This window comes from Sardina pilchardus, chromosome 14 (genome assembly GCF_963854185.1).
Source record: "Sardina pilchardus chromosome 14, fSarPil1.1, whole genome shotgun sequence".
Lineage (NCBI taxonomy): Eukaryota > Metazoa > Chordata > Actinopteri > Clupeiformes > Clupeidae > Sardina > Sardina pilchardus.
The window spans coordinates 27893146-27912764 of NC_085007.1; the positions used below are offsets into that span (position 1 = coordinate 27893146).

General features: G+C 47.7%; 1 protein-coding gene across 3 annotated transcripts in view; it reads left to right on the forward strand.

Moving 5' to 3' along the window:
* nek6 (NIMA-related kinase 6) overlaps positions 1 to 19310 on the forward strand; it is a 43153-nt gene extending 23843 nt beyond the window's left edge. For all 3 annotated transcript variants that reach the window (XM_062554426.1, XM_062554427.1, XM_062554428.1), the window contains 7 exons: positions 83 to 145; positions 3213 to 3323; positions 6907 to 7015; positions 8171 to 8278; positions 11806 to 11900; positions 14356 to 14469; positions 17445 to 19310. In XM_062554426.1, coding sequence (XP_062410410.1) covers positions 83 to 145; positions 3213 to 3323; positions 6907 to 7015; positions 8171 to 8278; positions 11806 to 11900; positions 14356 to 14469; positions 17445 to 17555 — 711 coding nt within the window. In that variant the 3' untranslated portion in view covers positions 17556 to 19310. The remainder of the gene's footprint in view (positions 1 to 82; positions 146 to 3212; positions 3324 to 6906; positions 7016 to 8170; positions 8279 to 11805; positions 11901 to 14355; positions 14470 to 17444) is intronic.
* Positions 19311 to 19619: the final 309 nt, after the last annotated feature.

Sequence of the window (19619 nt, forward strand, 5' to 3'; positions counted from 1 at the left end):
TAATTGGGCACAATTATATCGCTGCAAAGTGGCTGAATTTAATGAACATTAAAAGGTTCCACTCTTTCTTTCGCCCCCATAGATATTTGAGATGATGGATGCCAAGGCTCGTCAGGACTGCATCAAAGAGATTGATCTCCTTAAGGTAAGAGCTGGCAACACAAGTCATGGGCTGTTAAAGGGAGAAAGGCACGAGCTGATCTGATCTACAGTCAGATATTTCTATAAAGGGTACTTAATGCTGGAGTAATATTGTACTGCATATGGAGTCTGGTTGTATGGTTGTAAGTTTTACACCTCTGCCGCGATGCACTCAAGAGGTGAATCACTGTGTGTGTGTGTGTTTTATGTGTCTGTGTTTTATTCTCGTCATGAATATTTATGGATGTTGAGGTTCAGTGTGTGAGAGAGAGGAAGACAGTGAAAGAGGGAGAGAGAGAGACTGTGAGTATGCAAGAGAGTGTGTGAGAGAGAGAGAGAGAGAGAGAGACTGTGAGTGAGAGAGAGAGAGGGAGAGGGAGAGAAAGAAAATGTTACACACTGCTGCCTTGTCTTTTAGCTGTCAGCTCTGGCCTGCCTGCCTTCAGCCTGTCACTTTAATGCCCCGTCAAATCAATGGCTTAGCATCTGCCGCCTGTTCTGCCCCTGCAGTGAGCTGGGTGGTGGTGGTGGTGGTGGGAGAGGGTGGATGAGGAGGGGTGTGCGTGTGTGTGTGTGTGTGTGTGTGGTGGGTGGATGGGGGGGTGCTGTCCAGGCTAGTCAGCCTTTTTAGAGCAGCATAAATCCTCCATGTTGTTTATGACACACCTCATAATGGCTCCTCCCGGAGGTGAGGCGCGCGGCCTCTCTGTCAGGGGCGGTCGAGGGGACTTTATGACAGGAGGCGGCCGCATCTGCATCCACACTCACACAGGACAGGACAGGACAGCAGAGGAGAGGAGAGGAGGGGAGAGAGATGTTATTGTTGTCGTTATAGTGCCACAGAGACTAGGGCTGTGGGGGGATTGAAGAAACACACACACATACACACACGAACACACACACACTATACTCACAAATACACTTACACAAAGACATACGCACAAGCAATAGGCATGCACACCAATGTATCTGTATATATACATGCACACACATGCATAAACACAGATTAAGACACACCTATACAATTACTCCCACACACAGAAGAATGTATATCACAGTCACACATTATCTCCCTCTATTACACACACACACACACACAGACACACATGCACACGCAGACACACACGAACACACACACACACACACACCCACACACAGACACACACAGACACACACAGATACACACACACACACACACACACTTGTTGCTGCGTACTCGTCGCTCTTGGAGGTGGTCTTTCTGGGTCCGCTCCTCTGCGCTCTCCCCGCCGCTACTGCACGCGTGCAACATGCAGGGGCACATAATAACGCGCTCCTCATCTCCAGAACCCATCCAGCCAGCGCCGCTCTAATCTCCCCCCTGCGCCGCCGCCAGCGCTCAGGCACGCAGGCACGCAGACACGCCGGCTCCTGGGCGCGCTCCCCCCACGCCTCCAGGACCTGCAGGCAGACCCCCGCACGGCCCAGGTGGAAAGTGCAACAACATGTTGTGGAAAGGGAAGAGAGAGAGAGAGAGAGAGAGAGAGAGGGATAGAGAGATATGGAGAGAGAGAGATAGAGGAAGAGAGGGAGCGGGGTGTTTTGATAGTGCTTGGAATGAAGGAAAGAAAGAAAGAAAGAGGGGAAATAGAGCATAAAAACGTAGATAAAACGCTTTTCCTCTTTAACTGCTCTGACGTACCCAACAGGTCTGTGAAAGAGGCAGATAATCGTGTTCCCTCAGAACTTTCGATTCAACTCTTGCCATCCCTTCCTGTCCCGCTGTTGACAAGCAAACAAACAGAAGTCCCCCCCCCCCTTCCTCCACCCCCCTCCCCGTTATTTTGGCTTCTCTCTGCATTCCCAGTGGACCGTGTCAAGATTTCAAACTCACGTCAACAGAAAAAGGAGAGATTGTCAAACAAGCCGTGCACGAGCGATCAACTAGAAGAGCAGAGTGTCTCGCAGCAACTGCTTTCTCCCGAGGAGCGCTCCACTCTTTTAGCGCGACCACTCGCGTCCCGGCCTCTCCCTCACATCAGGGCCGTGATCCATCAGCCGGGGAGACGGGAGACGACACGCCACTTCTCTTGTTGAGTGTCGGGTGTCAGCGTCTCAAAGGAAACAGTCAAAAATCAGCCTTGTCAAAAAGCTAAGCTAGTCTTTCTTTGCGTCTTGCCTTGTAGCTGCAGCACATAGTCTATCATCGTCGGGAGAGGGTTTTTTGGCACACGCATCAAGCATCATTTGTGCTCTAAGGGAATTGTTGACAGTTTTGCCTACGGTGCTTTATTTATGTCTTTAATTTGTTTGTTTATTGTGGCTTTGCTTTATGTCTGTCGCTAGGCCGTCTGATGTGCGCAGGCCTGAAAGAGACATGAGCAAGAGCCCCCTATGTTTGTTTGTAGGAAGCCAACCATCAAGTAGAGATTTCAGGGGGCACCGTGTAGTTCAAAATGGGTTGCATGTGGCACTGTATGCATCTCGCTCAGCCATTTAAAGTAAGCTTAACCAGCTGTGCCCTTCAAAATGCTTTTCTTTTGCCTTTACAACAGAGCAGGCTATGTAGAGACTATAGTGCATATATTATTCCACTTTTTACACTTTGCACAGCCAGCAAGAGGAACAGGTTATCCTCTTCAAGTATTGCAGAAACTCATGCAAAACTCTTCCGTTAGTGTCCAACAAATTGACAGGTAACGAGCAACAACAGTCATCCACAGATCAAAGCAAAGAAGCCTAGACACACTGCACACTAGACCGAACCACAAACAGTCTGACACAGAGGAGTGTGTAAACCACTAAGACTAACAAAAGCAGAGCGCACAGCGCACCGAGTAGCAGAAGTCACGCTCTCAGAGATGTCCCTGCCAACCTTACGGGGCCCTTGAGGGGGCCCATACATATGTTGAAAAATGTACATTGTGTATTATAAGCTTCTTCAGAGAAAAAAAGCATCTGGTCTATAAATAGATGTGATGTAATGTATGTATAGGTAAATGTAAATCTTGACTCCAGACGGCCTGAACTGACACACAGGCTCTTCTCGTCCCCCCCCCCCCCTCGTCCCCCCTTCCCCGGTGTCCCTGCAGCAGCTGAACCATCCCAACGTGATCAAGTACCTGGACTCGTTCATCGAGGACAACGAGCTCAACATCGTGCTGGAGCTGGCTGACGCCGGCGACCTTTCGCAGATGATTAAGGTCAGTGGGTCCCGCGGGCATCTTGACTGCCGGGGGGGCGGGGGCGGCGACGGGGGCCCGGGAGCAGGCACCGGGTCGTGGGCTGTCGAGCTGTGACAGACAGGGGCCCATGTGTGTGTGTGTGTGTGTGTGTGTGTTTGCATGTGTGGGACAGAGTGTGTGTGTGTGTGTGTGTGGGTCTGTGTGTGTGTGTGTGTGTGTGTGTGTGTTGGGGGAGTGCATGTGCTGTCCCTCCCTCTGGGCTGATGGGGTGTGACGGGACGGGAGTGTGTGTGTGTATGTGTGGGTGGGTTAAAAAGGGCCTAGGTGTGTGTGTGTGTGTGTGTGTGTGTGCGTGTCTGTGTGTGTGTGTGTGTGTGTGTGTGTGTGTGTGTGTGTGTGGTTGGGAGGGTTAAGGAGGGCCTGGGTCCATCTGATAAGTGCCACAGAGCTGTCACAGGCCCTGTGTCCCACTGTCCTTATCTTTTTTCCTCCTCTCCTCTCCTCTCCTCTCCTCTCCTATCCTCTCTTCTTCCTCTCTTCTGTCAGTCCCTCCTCCCTCTGTCTCCCTGCCCACACCTGTCAACTTGTGATACATTAATAGAAATAAGATGATAGGAGATAGAAAACCTGACAAGTCTGGTAACACCTGACTATCCAGTGGGGGGAAAAAAATCATTATGAAGGCTGCTACTGTTGCCTTGCTAGTCTATAGGCAAGGCAAGGCCATGCCAGGCAAGGCAAGTTAATTTATATGGGGGATTTTATACACAGGGGTAATTCAATGTGCTTTATATTAAAAAGCGAAGAATAGTAAATGAAAGCATATGGGCAATAGTTAAAGTAGTAAACAAGTAAAGTACATAAATAGAGTCCATCTGATCAGCAGAATGTTAATTTGATCAGTTAGCAGAAAGCATCTGAGAACAGTTTGGTCTTAAGTTTAAAACTGGCAACATTTGAGGCATTTTAATGTCATCCAGAAGTTGGTTCCCATGCTGAACTGCATAGCTTATTTGAAGCAGGGACTTAAGTATTGGAGTAATGTTGTCAGTTCTTTTTGTTTTCATGAGAACCCTAAGCTGCTGCATTTTATATCACCTGGAGTTGTTTGTTGGTCTTTTTAGGAAGGTCTGTGAAAAGCCCATTGCAGTAATCAACCCTGCTGGAGATAAATGCATTTAGAGTTTTTTTTCCAATCATAAAAAGATCTCTGCCAGTTTGGCAATGCTTTTTGAGGTGGTAAGAAGCTGATTTAGTTATTACTTTCATGTGGCTGTTGGAATTTAGATCACTGTCAATATTCGTGACAGTATCCTGAAGACTGACAACCTTACGTCTTTCCTCATTTTTAGCAAATAGAATTACATATGATTGAAGCCTTTATAAAGTTTTCATAATAGTGGCCCCAAGATTGACCCCTGGGGAATACCACAGGTCAAGGATGTTTGTGTTGAGGTACAGTTGCTGACTGCAACAAAAATCCTATTTGTATTCATTTAGCAGATGCTTTTTCCAAAGCCACTTACAAACGTCAGTTATGTTACCAGGGCATTGTTACATTGTCCCCTTGAGCAGCTCAAGGTTAAATGCCTTGCTCAAGGGCATAACGATGGAAGCCAGGAATTGAACCCATAACTTTTCTGGCTACTGCATGTTAGCAACCTCTACGCTACCACTGCCACATTACTGGTATTACCTTAATTAGCTAAATACCTATGATAATTACTGACTTGAAGAGTTGCCGTTCCACTTGGTATGCTACGGTACTTTCAAAAACTCAGCCTTATAGATGAGCTTTGTTGTTAGTGCGACGCAATGTTTTCAAAAGTCACTCATTCACGTCACAGATGTGGTAAGCTGTGTAAGTCACCATGAATTTGAAATCTCTTCTGTTTCCGCTCACGTCCCCTGTGAACCATTATCGCTAGCTTTTGCAGAACCACGTCTAATCTCTTGGAAATATCTTGCTTGCTTAGACATTCTGTAGTTTCCCAAGTGAGATAAAATAGCTAAGCAGAATTTATCAATTGATTAACCCAAAATGTTCAGAGTAAACCCAAAGATGGTAGGGACAACTGCTCAGCACTTATCCCCTATATCACCAGTGTTTCCCTACACTGATGTGGTAGCTGAGAGGGTAAAACCAACATATAAACTTGTTATGGTGTTTATATGTTGCTAAAAATGAGGTTGTCACTCTTCAGGATACCGTCACAAATATTGACAGTGATCTAAATTCCAACAGCCATATGAAAGCAATAACTAAATCAGCTTCTTACCATCTCAAAAAGCATTGCCAAACTTGCAGAGATCTTTTTATGATACTGTATATACTGTGTGTGTGTATATATATATATATATATACACACACACACACACACACAGTATATATGTAACATCCCATGCCTCCCTCAGTCTCCTGTGAGAGTACTCTGTGTGTGCTCTCCTCTCTCTAGTCCTGCTCCTGGAGCAGCTCTTCCTGTCGGCTGCTCTCTCCTCCTCGGGTCTTCTACCCTTTTTGTCCTTCCTCTCCATGTTTTTGTGCCCGTCCCCATTCTCCTGCTCTCGGTTCATATCTCATTTATCTCCCCGGCGCTCTCGCTCTCCATCGCTCCGCTCTCTTATTTATTGTTCTCATGTGGCTGCCATTCATCATCTGCTTCCTCTCGTTCCTCTCCCTCGCCTCGCCTCGCCGTCATATCTCCTAAAAGTCACATTTTGCGGAGAAAAACAACTTTGGTCTGCTGCATGACTTTTGTCAGGTTTTTTTTTTTTTTTTTAAGAAATGAAAAATATGTGCACGTCCAAAAGTTCAAAGGTGTCCAGCCAGAGATCAAGTTTGATAGATAAGGTAGGGGCAGGAAAAACGAATGTGTCCACATAGTTGATAAATGGCCATTTTCTGACTCACACAGGGTCTTTGTTAGGCATGAGGAGAACTATTGTGTTGGTGGAAATGTTGCAATAAAGACGGAACATTGAGCAAGTCCAAGGTGGCTCTCGCCTGTTCTTTGTTAGAGACAGCCCAAAATTCTGAAGAAATTTGGAAAATTCATCTCCCTAACCACCACTCATTTTTGCGAGCCATAGTCAGAAGCAAACTTCAAACCCAAGGGCAACACAAGATGAAAATAGAGTAGAAAAAGAAACAAGAAAGACGAGAACGAGGAAGGGGTAAAAAATAGAAGACAGAAAAATAATAAAAATGCAAACATTTGTTGTTTTGGGGCATTTGTCTAAGTTTCACCTCGTTAATTAGCCCTGTTTGGTTTAATTAGGCACTTCTTTCCCCTGGGGAGTGTCAGAGCTCGTCAGAAGCCCCTCGTTAATGGGCCATAATTAGAGACCCTTACGTCGAGAGGGTTAAATGGTAATGTGCCGAACGCTTATTCCTTTTATGGTGGCAATGATTTGGGTGTTGGCTGTGGATTTGACTTTTGACATGGATCTGTCTGTCTGTGTGTGTGTGTGTGTGTGTGTGTGTTTGGGAGTGGGGGGGGGGGGGGGGGGGGGGGGTTGTGTATCTTTGCACGTGTTTGTGTATGTGTATCTGTGTCTTCCAGCGCACTTCTCACCCTTTCCCCTCTCCTCCTTCCTGCAGTACTTTAAGAAGAAGCGGCGGCTCATCCCAGAGAGGACGATCTGGAAGTATTTTGTCCAGCTGTGCAGCGCTCTGGAGCATATGCACTCCCGCAGAGTCATGCACAGGGGTACGTCTTCACCTCCCCCCTCCTCCTCCTCTCCTCCTCCTCTCCTCCTCTCCACCCCCTCTCACCTCTCTCCCTCAGGCTCTCTGTTCTCCTGCTCCTCTTTTTCAGAACAGTTAGGCTGTACATTTCCCTCATCCAGTAATTGGTACATGGTGGAATCATCGTGTGTTATTAACTAGGAATCCTGATGGTGGGCTCATTGAACTCTGTGTTTAGTTTCTGTGTGGCCTTGTATAGCTGATAACATTTCTCTGTCATTGCTTAAGCTGTTCCTCCTCCATCTCGTTGTACTGTATCTACACGCGGTTGACGCAGACTCCTTCATCTAAGGACATGTGCTGCACAGTCTGCTGTGCATGCGTTTGGCACCTTTTATCAGTGCAGAATACTGCAAAATCTATCTGCAATCTCTTTAATCTCATGGCCACGTTTATAACCGAACCACGTGTCTTGCTTTCTGAATAAGCCTGATTAGGTATGACATGTAAACATGCTGTGCAGAACCTGCGGAGGCTTGTTTAGTGTGTGTGTGTGTGTGTGTGTGTGTGTGTGTGTGCCTGTGCGACCTTAGAGCCCATAAAAGCCTTATGGGTTTTGGGTAACGACAGGAAGGCGTGGAGGGGTTAGAGGAAGTGCAAACACAATCACCGGCCCCCACCAGCTCAAGCAGGGAGCGCAGACCTCAAAGCCCTGTCTTGCTGTGTGTGTGTGTGTGTGTGTGTGTGTGTGTGTGTGTGTGTGTGTGTGTGTGTGTGTGTGTGTGTGAACGCCTGCTGGTGAAACTTGCTGTTTTAACCCGAGTTCTGGGCTGCAGGGGTCAGTGGCATGTCCTGTTTTCAGTTCTGGGGTCAGGGAACAAAGTGGTACCTGTGACTCATCAGGGTCATTTCTAGGCTTGGACACATTTCTAGGACACATAGAATTCGGTTAAAAGCTGGGTTCAGACTCGGACAGTAGAAAAAGCTGACCTGGTTTTGTGTAGCTTAAGTCTATAACACACCTGCATCTGCTGATGGAGAGAGCCATTATTGCACTGCCTTGAGCCAGGTGTGCTGGGTTCAGGAGGAGATGTGCAGCTCCGTGTGGGCTGATTGCGAGGCTTCCTTGCTGCTGAGATGTTCTTTTGATGTCCTGCCTCTCTTTCTGAACTCACAGACATCAAGCCAGCCAACGTGTTCATCACTGCCACAGGCCAGGTGAAGCTGGGAGACCTGGGACTTGGGCGTTTCTTCAGCTCCAAAACAACTGCGGCACATTCTCTAGGTGAGTACCACCACCACACACACACACACACACACACACACACACACACACACAGTTTACTTCTTTATTTGGATTGACAGATAGACATTTATCATAGCACAATCCAAATTTTGGAGTCTTACACGGAATTAAAAGGTCTGCCCACTGAGTGTTCTAAGGATAAAGGTGACACCTACGTCTCCAAATGAAGAGGCTCCCAATTGTGCTAGATAGAGCAGAGTTTTGTGACACCTCACACCTCACAGGCAGGCAGTGATAGGCTCAACTCGAGCAGCAGCGCTCTTGCCAAAAAAAAAAAAAAAAACCCTGAGGTCTCCATGGCAACAGCTCGTGAAAGGTCGGCGACCCCCATGTCGGCTAACGTGAAGGATCACAGGCGGCGGCTCTGCTAATTTATGCACAGGTCCAGTCTGCTCCCAGTCGTCTCTGCTGGGCAGATCACACCTGGGCCTGGGCCTCCACCGGCACCTCCAGCACCAGCATGCTGTCCTCCAGCCTCTGCCCCTCTACGCGGGGGGGAGACCGGGCCAGATGCCTCAGATGGTGCCCTCTCTCTGTGGTGGTGCTCCACAGCAGCATCTCCACAAATCCATTCACTTTGGTGTGAGGTTGATTTGTATCTGTTGCATGATCTGAAGTCTTCATGAACCCTGCAGCAGCCCTCCACTGTGAGCGTGTTATCCTCCACCCGATGCCTCTTGAAGCGGGGGACCAGGCTAGGCTAGGTAGGTCATATGGAGGCCTTTTTCTCCATGGTTGTGGCCCTGGGCAGCATCTCCACATCATATGTTCATTTCAGTGTGTGAGGTTTCTTTGTATCTGCTGTGTGATCTACTGTAAAGTCTCCAGCCTTAATCGTATCAGCCTGAGGCTATTTTCAGGGCATTCTCACTACCTTTAGTTATTAAGATTTATCCTGCTCACTGTAAGTGCCGTTCACACATGCTATACATTGTTTTTGTCAGCAGAGTAAAGGCTACGCATATCTAGCCTGACTCTCGCCAGACCCTTGTAGTTCCGCCATGCTCCACCAGAGGCGTTTCGCTGAGCTCCACACAAGGGTCTGGACGCGAGGGCAATCCAAACCCCTGGGCCAGTGATCAAAAAATAAGCAACCAATCAGGAGCGCCGAAGCGAGTGTTTGATTCAAATAACAATGGCGGCACGCAGCGAGGAGTCTTGTGCTGACATTGATTCTGCTATTTCAACCGTTTTGTCGAATCTATCGAGTATTCATTCTTTAAAAGATTAACAGAATAGTTTTGAAGACATTTATTGGTGGCAAGGATGTTTTTACTCTTCTACCGACCGGGTTTGGCAAGAGCTTGAAGAAGCCTAGCACGTCATTCAAGATAACAGGCAAGTGGTTTATCGAATCACATGCAAGGATGTTTTACAAGGACCCGCCTTCAGAAATACATCTCCTATCGAGAAGTCCCAGATCCTTGTGTGAAGCAGACAGCGAACTACAGGATCTGGCGAAAGTCAGGTTAACGCATATCTGCCACCATTTGATGTATTAATACTTGCATTGATTTGATTTTGAATTTGAAATAATAATAAAAAAGGACAGACTGTCCTGAATCTGACAACATAAGAACCATAGTGGAAGGATACTCTGGGCTGAGCCATTTACAGAAACATGTGGAGTGACAGAAACAAATTGCATTTTTAATTTAGTGATGACAAATGTAAACCAATCCCTCGCTCTTCCCTCACACTGACCTTTCTTCTCCACGTCTGACACGAACTGAGCTCACCTGGCTTGACCTGAACCTGAGCATGTGCAATAGCCTGTGTGTGCACTTCTGAGGTTTCTTGTCTTGACAAGAACTTTTGCAGTATTGCAATGAGCAAAGTAAAGGCAAAAAGTGCTTCTTTGTCTAACAAAGTGGGATGCAATGTGAGCCTTAAATTGGATACCATGCAGGAATTTGCCAGGATCTCAAAACCGGATTATGAACAGGCTTTGTTAGGGAAACAGACAAGATGGTGTCTGATTTGGTAAGTTGAGCTATTCACGTTATGAAGCAACTTGTAAGTTATTATTTAGCTGTCGCTTCAGAAGTACAGTATGTGCTTGGTATCACTGGAAAGCACTGCTTCTGCTCCTTCATCTGAAATGTCTTCATCTGCATGTCATGTCTATGCCATCATTGGTTTGCGAGAAATTCAAGAGCGATTCGAGAGTAGCCTCATGGGTGCACAGATGAACGCAGCGCTGTATGCAGTTACTTGGAAATTAAATGGAATTTTATTTAATTTCTTCATTTTCTTCTTAATACTTGATCGTACAAAGAAGTGGCCAGTCCCGTTGGAAAGCCCCGCTTATGTTCTTCAATCTGATGAAAGGGTCTAAGTACACAAATAGTTTTGCCGCAATTGAACAGAGAAGGAGGGGTGTGAATTTTGACAAATCGGGCTGATGAGGTTGAGTTCTCAGAACTTGGAGGCTCTCACTATCAGTGCGAAAGTCACTATCTATATCCACCCGTCGCCAAAGTAACACGAGCACTAACCTCAAGGAAATCTACGGCAGCGTGATATATCAGAGTACGCTGATAGTGTAGCGTCTTGCCACCTCGTCTTCGCACACACACACCTCAGATCCCTCACAGATCCACCGACTGCCGAGTCTGGCGGATAATCAGATCGATGTCTACAAGTCCACAGCTGGCCCGGCGATGCCTCCGCTCCTCTCCTCTCCGCTCCTCTCTGTCTGCGGCAGGGCTGCTGCTCCATCGTCATTCCCCATAGATCCCCCCTCCATCCTGGTCTGGTTCAGCGGGCCGGCGGAGAGAGAGCTATCGGCAGAGCGGGGAGGCCCGCGCTGATGGATCGCTCGCTGCTTGTCTGCTTCCTCTCCGATTGACTAATGCGCGTGTTGGCCGGGCAGGCAGGGACTGATTAGCCAGCATAGAGAGGCGCGGAGCAGTGGAGATGTGCAGCGCAGCCATCGATTCAGGGTTCAGGCCCGCAGCTCATGATCTCAAGACACACACACACACACACACACACACACACACACACACACACACTCACGGCACAAACCTCAGGATTATGTGGGAACATTCTCTGTAATGGGTAGATGGAATTTCATTTCATACCTTTGAGACTTGATGGGACAAATCTCTCTGTTCCGTAATGAGTCTCTGGGTCCCTACTCGCCATGTCTGTCTTTCATAAGCGCGGCGGCTGCATCTTAAAAGAGAACTGCTGGTAATGCTATTTACAGTGTGTGTGTGTGTATATCTTGTGCATGTCTGAGATGGTACCCTCTTCGCCCATATTAAACAGTGTTGAGTAATCTGGCAGGCCTGTAAAAAAGATATAAACATGTGCAACCACAAAGCCCACATGCACGCCATTATGTAATTGGCTCGTCTGTAAAAGCATAGCTGTGACACTCCTAAACGAAGGCTGTCTTCTGCCTTGTTGCGCAACCGTAATCAGTGGAAGACGGTTGGAGCTAACACTCTCTACTCTCCTGTTTGTCTGTCTGTCTGTCTGTCTGTGTATCTCTGCAGTGGGAACCCCGTATTATATGTCCCCCGAAAGGATCCATGAGAACGGCTACAACTTCAAATCAGACATCTGGTCCCTGGGATGCCTCCTGTATGAGGTAGAGAAACCCCCCCAACACACACACACACACACACACACACACACACACACACACACACACACACACACACACACACACACTACTTGCAGCACCTACAGCTGGGCACTGGTTCATTCAGTTCAGTATGGACGAGGATCTGCAAGTGTGCGTGTGTGTGTGTGTGAGAGAGAGAAAGTCTGGGGGAGGGAGAGGGAGAGAAAGAGTTGGGAATAGAGAAGCATAAAGAGAGAGATTGAGAGAAAGGATAGAGGAGAGGAGGAGAAGAAAGGGGGATAGACATGGATAAAGGTCTCATTCATGCTCCTCAGTCCCCGAGGATCTCTGGCCCGGGTGATTCACTGTGAGAGAGCATTTACTGTAACAACAGCCAGCGAAGCTATGCCTGACAGACTGTGCGTGTGTTTGTGTGTGTGTGTGTGTGTGTGTTGGAGTCATGTGTGGCTCAAAGACCCAGTCTGTGTTCAGCCCTCAGATGTGCAACCATTCCGCCACACTGGCATTGTGTGGGCTGGTGGCGTCACTTACTCTTTGACTCCATTTCCTGTCACTCTCAAGGGAGGGAGAAGAGAGAGGGAGAAGAGAGAGTGAGAGAGTGTGTGTGTGTGTGTGTGTGTGTGTCCTCAAACTAGCCCTGCACAGTTTCTTTATTGATAATGACTCATTTTGTGGGTTTGGAATTAATCATCCATGCATACTTCCGCTCTGTCGCCGCCGAGTTGTCTGCGTGGACGATATCTCAGTATAGCTGCTACGAACGTGGAATGAGTTGGCATTATTGAGGAGGCCTGATGTATTGGGTTGGGTATGTGCATATGCATTAATGTACACGTGGTGGTCTGGACTTGTATTCATGAGCTCCCTCTTTCTCTCTCTTTCTCTCTCGCTCTCTCTCTCGCTCGCTCTCACCCCTCTCAGCATGGTGCTCACTGATCATGCTAATAAGCTTTGGTCACAGCTTCAGGTCAAAGGTCAGAATAATTATCAGTCTCCCTCCTTATTAAAAGTAGAGCCGCATCACTGGGTCAGCGTCGACCAACCTGAGCCCCTCAGCCCCCACCCACTGTACCCCCCCCCCCACCCCACCCCACCCCACCAAAACACAAGTGGAGGCCGCAAGAGGCTCGGAGGAGAGAGGGAATTATGGAAATGTAGCAGTGGTTTTGGATGTAGTACAGGTATTAAAGACAGATGAAAAGCAGAGTTAAACCGTTTTTCTCTTCTGCTCGGAAATTCCTTTAAACACAAATGGCTTATTGATGCTAAGAAATAGTCAAGCAGATGTCTGCGAGTCTGATGTTTTTTGCTTGGTGGTGCCAAATAGGAGATTAATTGGAGTTGAAACCTCACCAGAGCCGTTAGTAGAGAACGTTCTCAGTTGGTTCCTCTTTTATGCTGGTTCTACATTGTTCTACATTTTTTGTACTGCGCTTCTTACTCGCTGTACAAAAAAAAACAAACAAGAGTTTCATAAACAATTTTAGCCGCATCTTTTGCGCAAAGAAAAAAAAAGGAGAAGGAAATGAAGGTTGACGTCAAAACAAAAGAGATCTTTTCCTGTCTGGGAATGTGATTTGCAGCAGACGGGCCTCCCGAGGTGGTGCAAGAGCAACACGGTGACAAGACATTTACAGTGCGCTGCTCACAGCAAGTCTTGCTCTTTGTGGTTTATCAGTCACACTGTGGCCTCAGCCAAAAACATGTGTCCTGCTGTTCTGAATGAATCCGCCCTCAAATGTGTGTGATGGTGTGTGTGCATGTGCGTGTGTGATGGTGTGTGTGTGTGTGTGTGTGTGTAAGACATTTATAAGAAATAGCCGTGTTCAAGTTCAACTCCAAATGACCTTTTGCAGCAACGAGAGCTGCCGGTGGCAGCAGGGGCGGGGATGCAAACGCTGCTATGAAGTTGTACACTCTCTACTTCCCGTAGTGTAGACTTGGCTAGACTTGACCATGTGACGAATCACGAGGCACGGACCTGCACGGACCCTTGTGGATATGAGGAGGCATCTAAACACCTGCACATACGTCAGGGATGTAAAAGCCAATTAGGGCAAAGACCTGACGTCATGAAGGCAGGGTCTAGGCTCCGCTGCTCTCCGCAGTACCTCCAGACCGGCTGCTCTTTTGCGGAGCAGCCGCCTGGCCACGCCTTGCTCCCGCGATAAGTTGAGGCCATGTGATACTGACTGCCGAGTCGAAAACACGCCCATCTAGACCATCGTGGACAGATTTTTAACCACGTGCATCTTGTGCTGCGCAGTTTTTGTGCTGCGCAGCCAACTTGAACGCGCCTAGTGTCATTCATTTAGCAGTGTCTGAGCATCGTACTAAGGAGTGCAAGTCTCCAATGTACAGTGCAAGCACCAGTGCCACTTGTTATTACCCAGGCTTGTGAGTCACTATGGGGGGGGGAAGTGTCTGCTTTGTGTAATGGTCTCTTCCTTGTTCTCAGATGGCGGCCCTCCAGAGCCCGTTTTACGGGGACAAGATGAACCTGCTGTCCCTGTGCCATAAGATCGAGCAGTGCGACTACCCTCCCCTCCCACCTGACCACTACTCGGACAAGGTACGTGTTGCGCGTACAAGTTGCAGAAAGAAACCAGTTTGCGTCGCATCAGTGGTGCAACAACACAGAGGCGTTGTGCAAGCCCAAGGTTTGGATGGGCGCAATTAGAGCGGAACACGAAAACAATCGACTTTTGGAACTATTATTTGAGCACTTAAAAGATTTAAATATTTAAAACCATTCTGCGTGGGCACACTAGCAGCACCGCTGCAGACATGTTGAGACAAAGGCGGAGAAATGCCCTGGCGCTGCGCCCATTACTCACAGGAGCCCGAGGAGGCTTTCCTGCCCTGGAAGGTTTTAAAAAACGACATTCAGTCCAACATGTCACGGCCGTTAAATTGCGTTCATTAGATAGTGGGAGTCGTAATGCCCGCGGGGCGGGATGAGAACGGCGGTTCTCAGTGTGTGTGAGGCTTGGCCCTCGGTGTGTGTGAGGCTTGGCCCAGGGCTTAGGTGGCACACAGTCAGTATTGTTTGCATGGCTCACTGGATGCCTTCTCTCCTAAATCACTGGAATGTGTTTTTATTTTGTCAAGGAAGGGGCCAAGCGAGGGTGGGAATGTGAGCGTCTGGACAATCGCAGGCGTTCACTCGTCTGAAATGATAATGATCGTGACTCAGCAGGGCGACAGAGAGGGCCCTCTATACACACACACACACACACACCAGCACACAAGCAAACACACACACACACCCGAGACCGCAAGGTGACGGTGAGTCAGTCTCATAATGAGTCTACCTTCCGAGACAGAGAGAGAGCGAGAGCGAGAGAGTTCCAAGCAAGTCGGAGGGATCTGGAATGGACCGGTGCAGTGAGCGTCACGTGAGCGCGTCGAGTCACGGCGGAGCCTCGGGCGCACGGCACGCCAACTCGGCAGCCGCCGGCACAAGCTGGAGTGGGCAGGAATGCAGCGCAGCTCAGCGCGGAGCGGCCCTCAGACAGCGCGGCTACAGGAGCGCAACCAGCCAAGAGCCGTCATCTCATCTCATCTGTGCAGCGGGCCAGGACAGCGCGGATACAGTGCAGCTCTCAGCCCACCGCCACGCCAGCTCCATAGAATATAGATGTGCAGCATATGGGGAGATGTATGGATTTGGTGAGGGTATATGGATGGACTAGTGTGAGTTGGACGCTAAACGCTGCTCTACTGACCTGTCAGAGACAGCGCTGCACGGCGGTCAGGGAGCAGTAGACTTGGAGTCCGTTGGGGCCCGCTTGTTATTGCATCACAGCCGGCCGGCTGAGTGGGTAACTGACAGATGGACGGATGGATGGACGGACGGACGGGGGCTCCCAAGTGAAGCCGCTCTCTCTCTCTCTCTCTCTCTCTCAGCCCCTCAGCTCATGCATCACTCCAGCGAATTACCTGCTACAGGGCACAGGGCAGCCGTCTCTCTCTCTCCCCTCCATCTCTCCTCCCTCGCCCTCGTCTACACTGAGAGTGTGTGTGTGTGTGTGTGTGTGTGTGTGTGCACGTTTCGCCAGACGGGCGGAGTGACACCCCGGTGATCGCGTCTTGCCGTTTAAAGGTCAGGACTTAAACAGGGCTTGTCGGCTCTCAACGATCAGTTTGAGAAATCTGTTTTAATGACGGGTGCAAGGTTCAGTTCGCTGCCGCTTGGCCAGGACGTGCCCTCACTCACTCACTCTCTCTCTCTCTCCTTCCCCCTCTCTCTCTCTCCTTCCCTCTCTCTCTGGCGTCCCAAGTGAATGGCATGTGAAGTGGAGGTGGCACTAAGGACATGACAGAAACCCTCTCCTCTCGTTTAAGGGAAATATCTCCACGTCCCCCCACTCCCCCTGCAGTTTTGCTGCTTGACCATGCGTTAGAAAAACCCCATGTCTGTCATTTGACCAGTTCCACTTGAAAGAGTGGAGTTTCTGCTCTAATGGTAAGCTTGGCCAGCGGCTGGTTTGGGAGCCTAATGTAGGGATCAGTGTTAACTTTCTTACGGGCTGCTCACTAGAGGTGTCCCTGACCTAATTCTGCAGTTTTCATGAGGTTAGACACAAAATGGTGTACAAGCTTTCCTTTTGCCTGCAACATTTGAAGGACTTTCCTGGTTCACACAGGAAAGAGATTATAATAGGACGTCGGGTTTGGGCCTCGGGCTCCTGAAATACATCCTTCCTGGCTTAAATACAACATGTACATTTGAATGGATGGGACAGCTGTTCAAATCTCCCGAGCCTCAACCGAGATCCGATCCCTTTGGCCCCACAGTCCAGAATCTAAGAGCTGGACCACGGGTCCAACTCTCTCACTTTGACCACATAATTCTGACTTACATTGCCTTACATTTCCTGCTGCCATAGGCAGGTTGGCCAAACACAAATTTTGTTACTTTTTCTAGTTGTGAATTAAATTTCATTGGTCTATAAAGGATCTAGTTTAGTAGTCATGTACTGTAGGTGAAAATATATACCTGAGGCCCTTTGAGTGATTTGCCATTGTTCCCATGCCTTCTATGGTCCCATCCTTCTCCAGTCGTAGCCCAACATTGTTTGATGTGATGTAATGTCTTCAAAAGGGTAGCTGCTCACATCCAATACTTCATAGTTTCATTCAGCCTAAAGCGGAACAAGCAGAAGCCTGACAGAGAACAGAAACCAAACTTTCTATTCTATTTTGAGGGCTGGCATTGAAAATGAAATGGTCTTATTTATTTGTAGTAGATCTAAATCATTCTTCAAATAGACATTACGTAGTTTCAGAGTAAGACTTGCGAACCAACGAGCTTGTCTTGCTAACACTAATGAAAGCACAATTTGCACGGAGTACCAAATCGGCTAATGCCTTTTAGTGATGTATTGTTAAGCAAGACTGTGAAAGCCGCTTTTAGACTTTGGTTGTCAGACCTGCAGCATAAAACGAAATAAGGAACTTCGTAGGAGTTTTGAAATGGAGTAACTGTGGGTCAATACCAAATGTTCTTGATATTGTTCAATAATGTTTTTTTTTCCTTTGTAGCTGAGGGAACTGGTCAGCATGTGCATCAACCCGGACCCAGACCAGCGGCCGGACATCGTGTTAGTGCTGCAGATCGCCAGGCAGATGCACATGAGGATGGACAGCACCTGAGCGGCCGACGTGACTCCTGTGGTGACGTCCACGGACCAGACAAAACCCGCACCATCTCATAAAAAAACACCAACTCCATGAAAAAAAATCAGAAGCCGGCCACCTGGCCTTTGGGATCCCTCCCCCTCCCCTCTCTGCACAGAAGGCGTGAAGGAGACTCAGGAGGGGGGTGCCTCACACGGAGATGGGCCTCCCTCTCCACAGCAGTATGAGTGGACTAAACATTTCTGTGTTATGTGTTTGTAATAAAAATGAGTTTACTGAAGAGAAATGAGGCCCACTTGTGACTTGAAACAAGTGAGTTGGTCAGACTACGGTTTTTATCAATATAGCGCAGTGATTGGCTTTGTGACTGTTGGTAGGGAGGAGTATTGCGCCTCCATTTGCTGATGTAGAGAACCCCGATGTCTTAGGACGACGACTATGATGATGATGATGATGATGATGATGATGATATGGAGGTTAGGCGACATCAACACATGGTTGTCAGATGAGCCAGAGGGGTTGCATTCCAGACCAGTTTCTCTTAGCATAGCTCTCAGTCTCCCTTTTGACTTTTTCTTCTCTGTGATGCACCTTGTAGAATTGACAGCTTCAAATGTGCCTCTTGATCTATGCTTATTCTTACGCTCTTGTGTTTTGTTTAAAGCAATGTTTACTGAGGTGCTTCACGTTAACCATGCTCACAATTTAATCACTTACCTCGGATGTGTTGATTGTTTTTTTCCTTTTCTCTGTAAATATCTCTGATGCGATGCGTTTCTATGCTTTTTCCTTGCAGGCGGTTTTCTTTTTTGCTCCGATGCATTTTAGCTAGGGCAAGGTTGGCGAGGTGGCTAGACATGCGTTGTGCGGTCCGCCACTGACCTCAAGGTCAAGGTCACAGGTGAACGAACTCCTGGAGGGTTTATGCTTGCATCTGGAGACAGCCACAGCAGGTTGACTGTGACAAGCGCAGCACAGACCACAGATGTAACAGTAGAAGCTTTTTTTTTGTCTCTTCAGTAAGTGTAAACAAGAGCCTTGTGGTCCTGTAAATGGCACATGGACTGAACATTACTTTAAAGATTCTATGAATGTTTTTTTTTGGTTGTTTTCTCCTCTTGTTTTTTCTTCTTTGGTGGAATGGTCAGAGTTTGCAGGAGGTGCAAGTGGTGATGGGAGTTTTAATCTTGGTTTGTGCCTCATTCTTTAGGCTGTGTGTTATACATCATTTTAGAAAATGAGTTATTTTTTTGCTCTTCACAGGGTCTGCCTGTGATGCTCATTAACAGAAATATTGAAGGTTTAAACCACTCATGCAGTCAACGCAGAGAATATGTTTTACATGTCATTTGAACTAAATGCATTTAAGGATTTCATTAGGATGAGCGTCGCTATGGTACTGCTGAGCAGGTTCATTTGGAAACTCAAACCTTTGTATTGAGAGCAATGTGTTCAATCTAAGACAGTAGTTGTAAAAGGTGTGTTTAGAAACATTGTGGTTTGTTTTGGAAAGCTAACACCACGGCAACACTAATGATAATGAAGTTAATACCAAAAATCTTTGTCGTAGATGTTTAAGACTTCCTTTGGAATTTAACAAATTTCACATATAAATGTTTTCTGTGTATAAGTTTTGATGTCGTTTGTTTAGGTTTTTTTTAACTGCTTCCTTTTGGTGATGAAATGCCGTGGATACATGTTTAAGTGCCATCTCTTGCATTTTGTAGTAGATATGTACATGTTTAATTGCAATAAAAAATGGCATAATTCAGAAAACCGAGTGGCTTTATGCATCTACAGTTGTGAACACAGCAGTGTTTCCCACACATAGACAAATTTGTGGCGGCGCGCCACAGATTCAGCACCGGCCGCCACATGTTGCGTTTCGTTATTCTTTTATTTATTTATTTATTTATTCTTATTTTGAAACGCTATTGAAAAACACGCAGCATTCGTAAAGCTGAATTTCCTTTCCCTGCGCTCCCTCTCTGTCACTCGCGCGTCTGTCTCTCATACACACAGACACACGCACAGCCCCTATCCTCCGTGCACACCGCGGCTGTCTGTCTCCATGAAAAC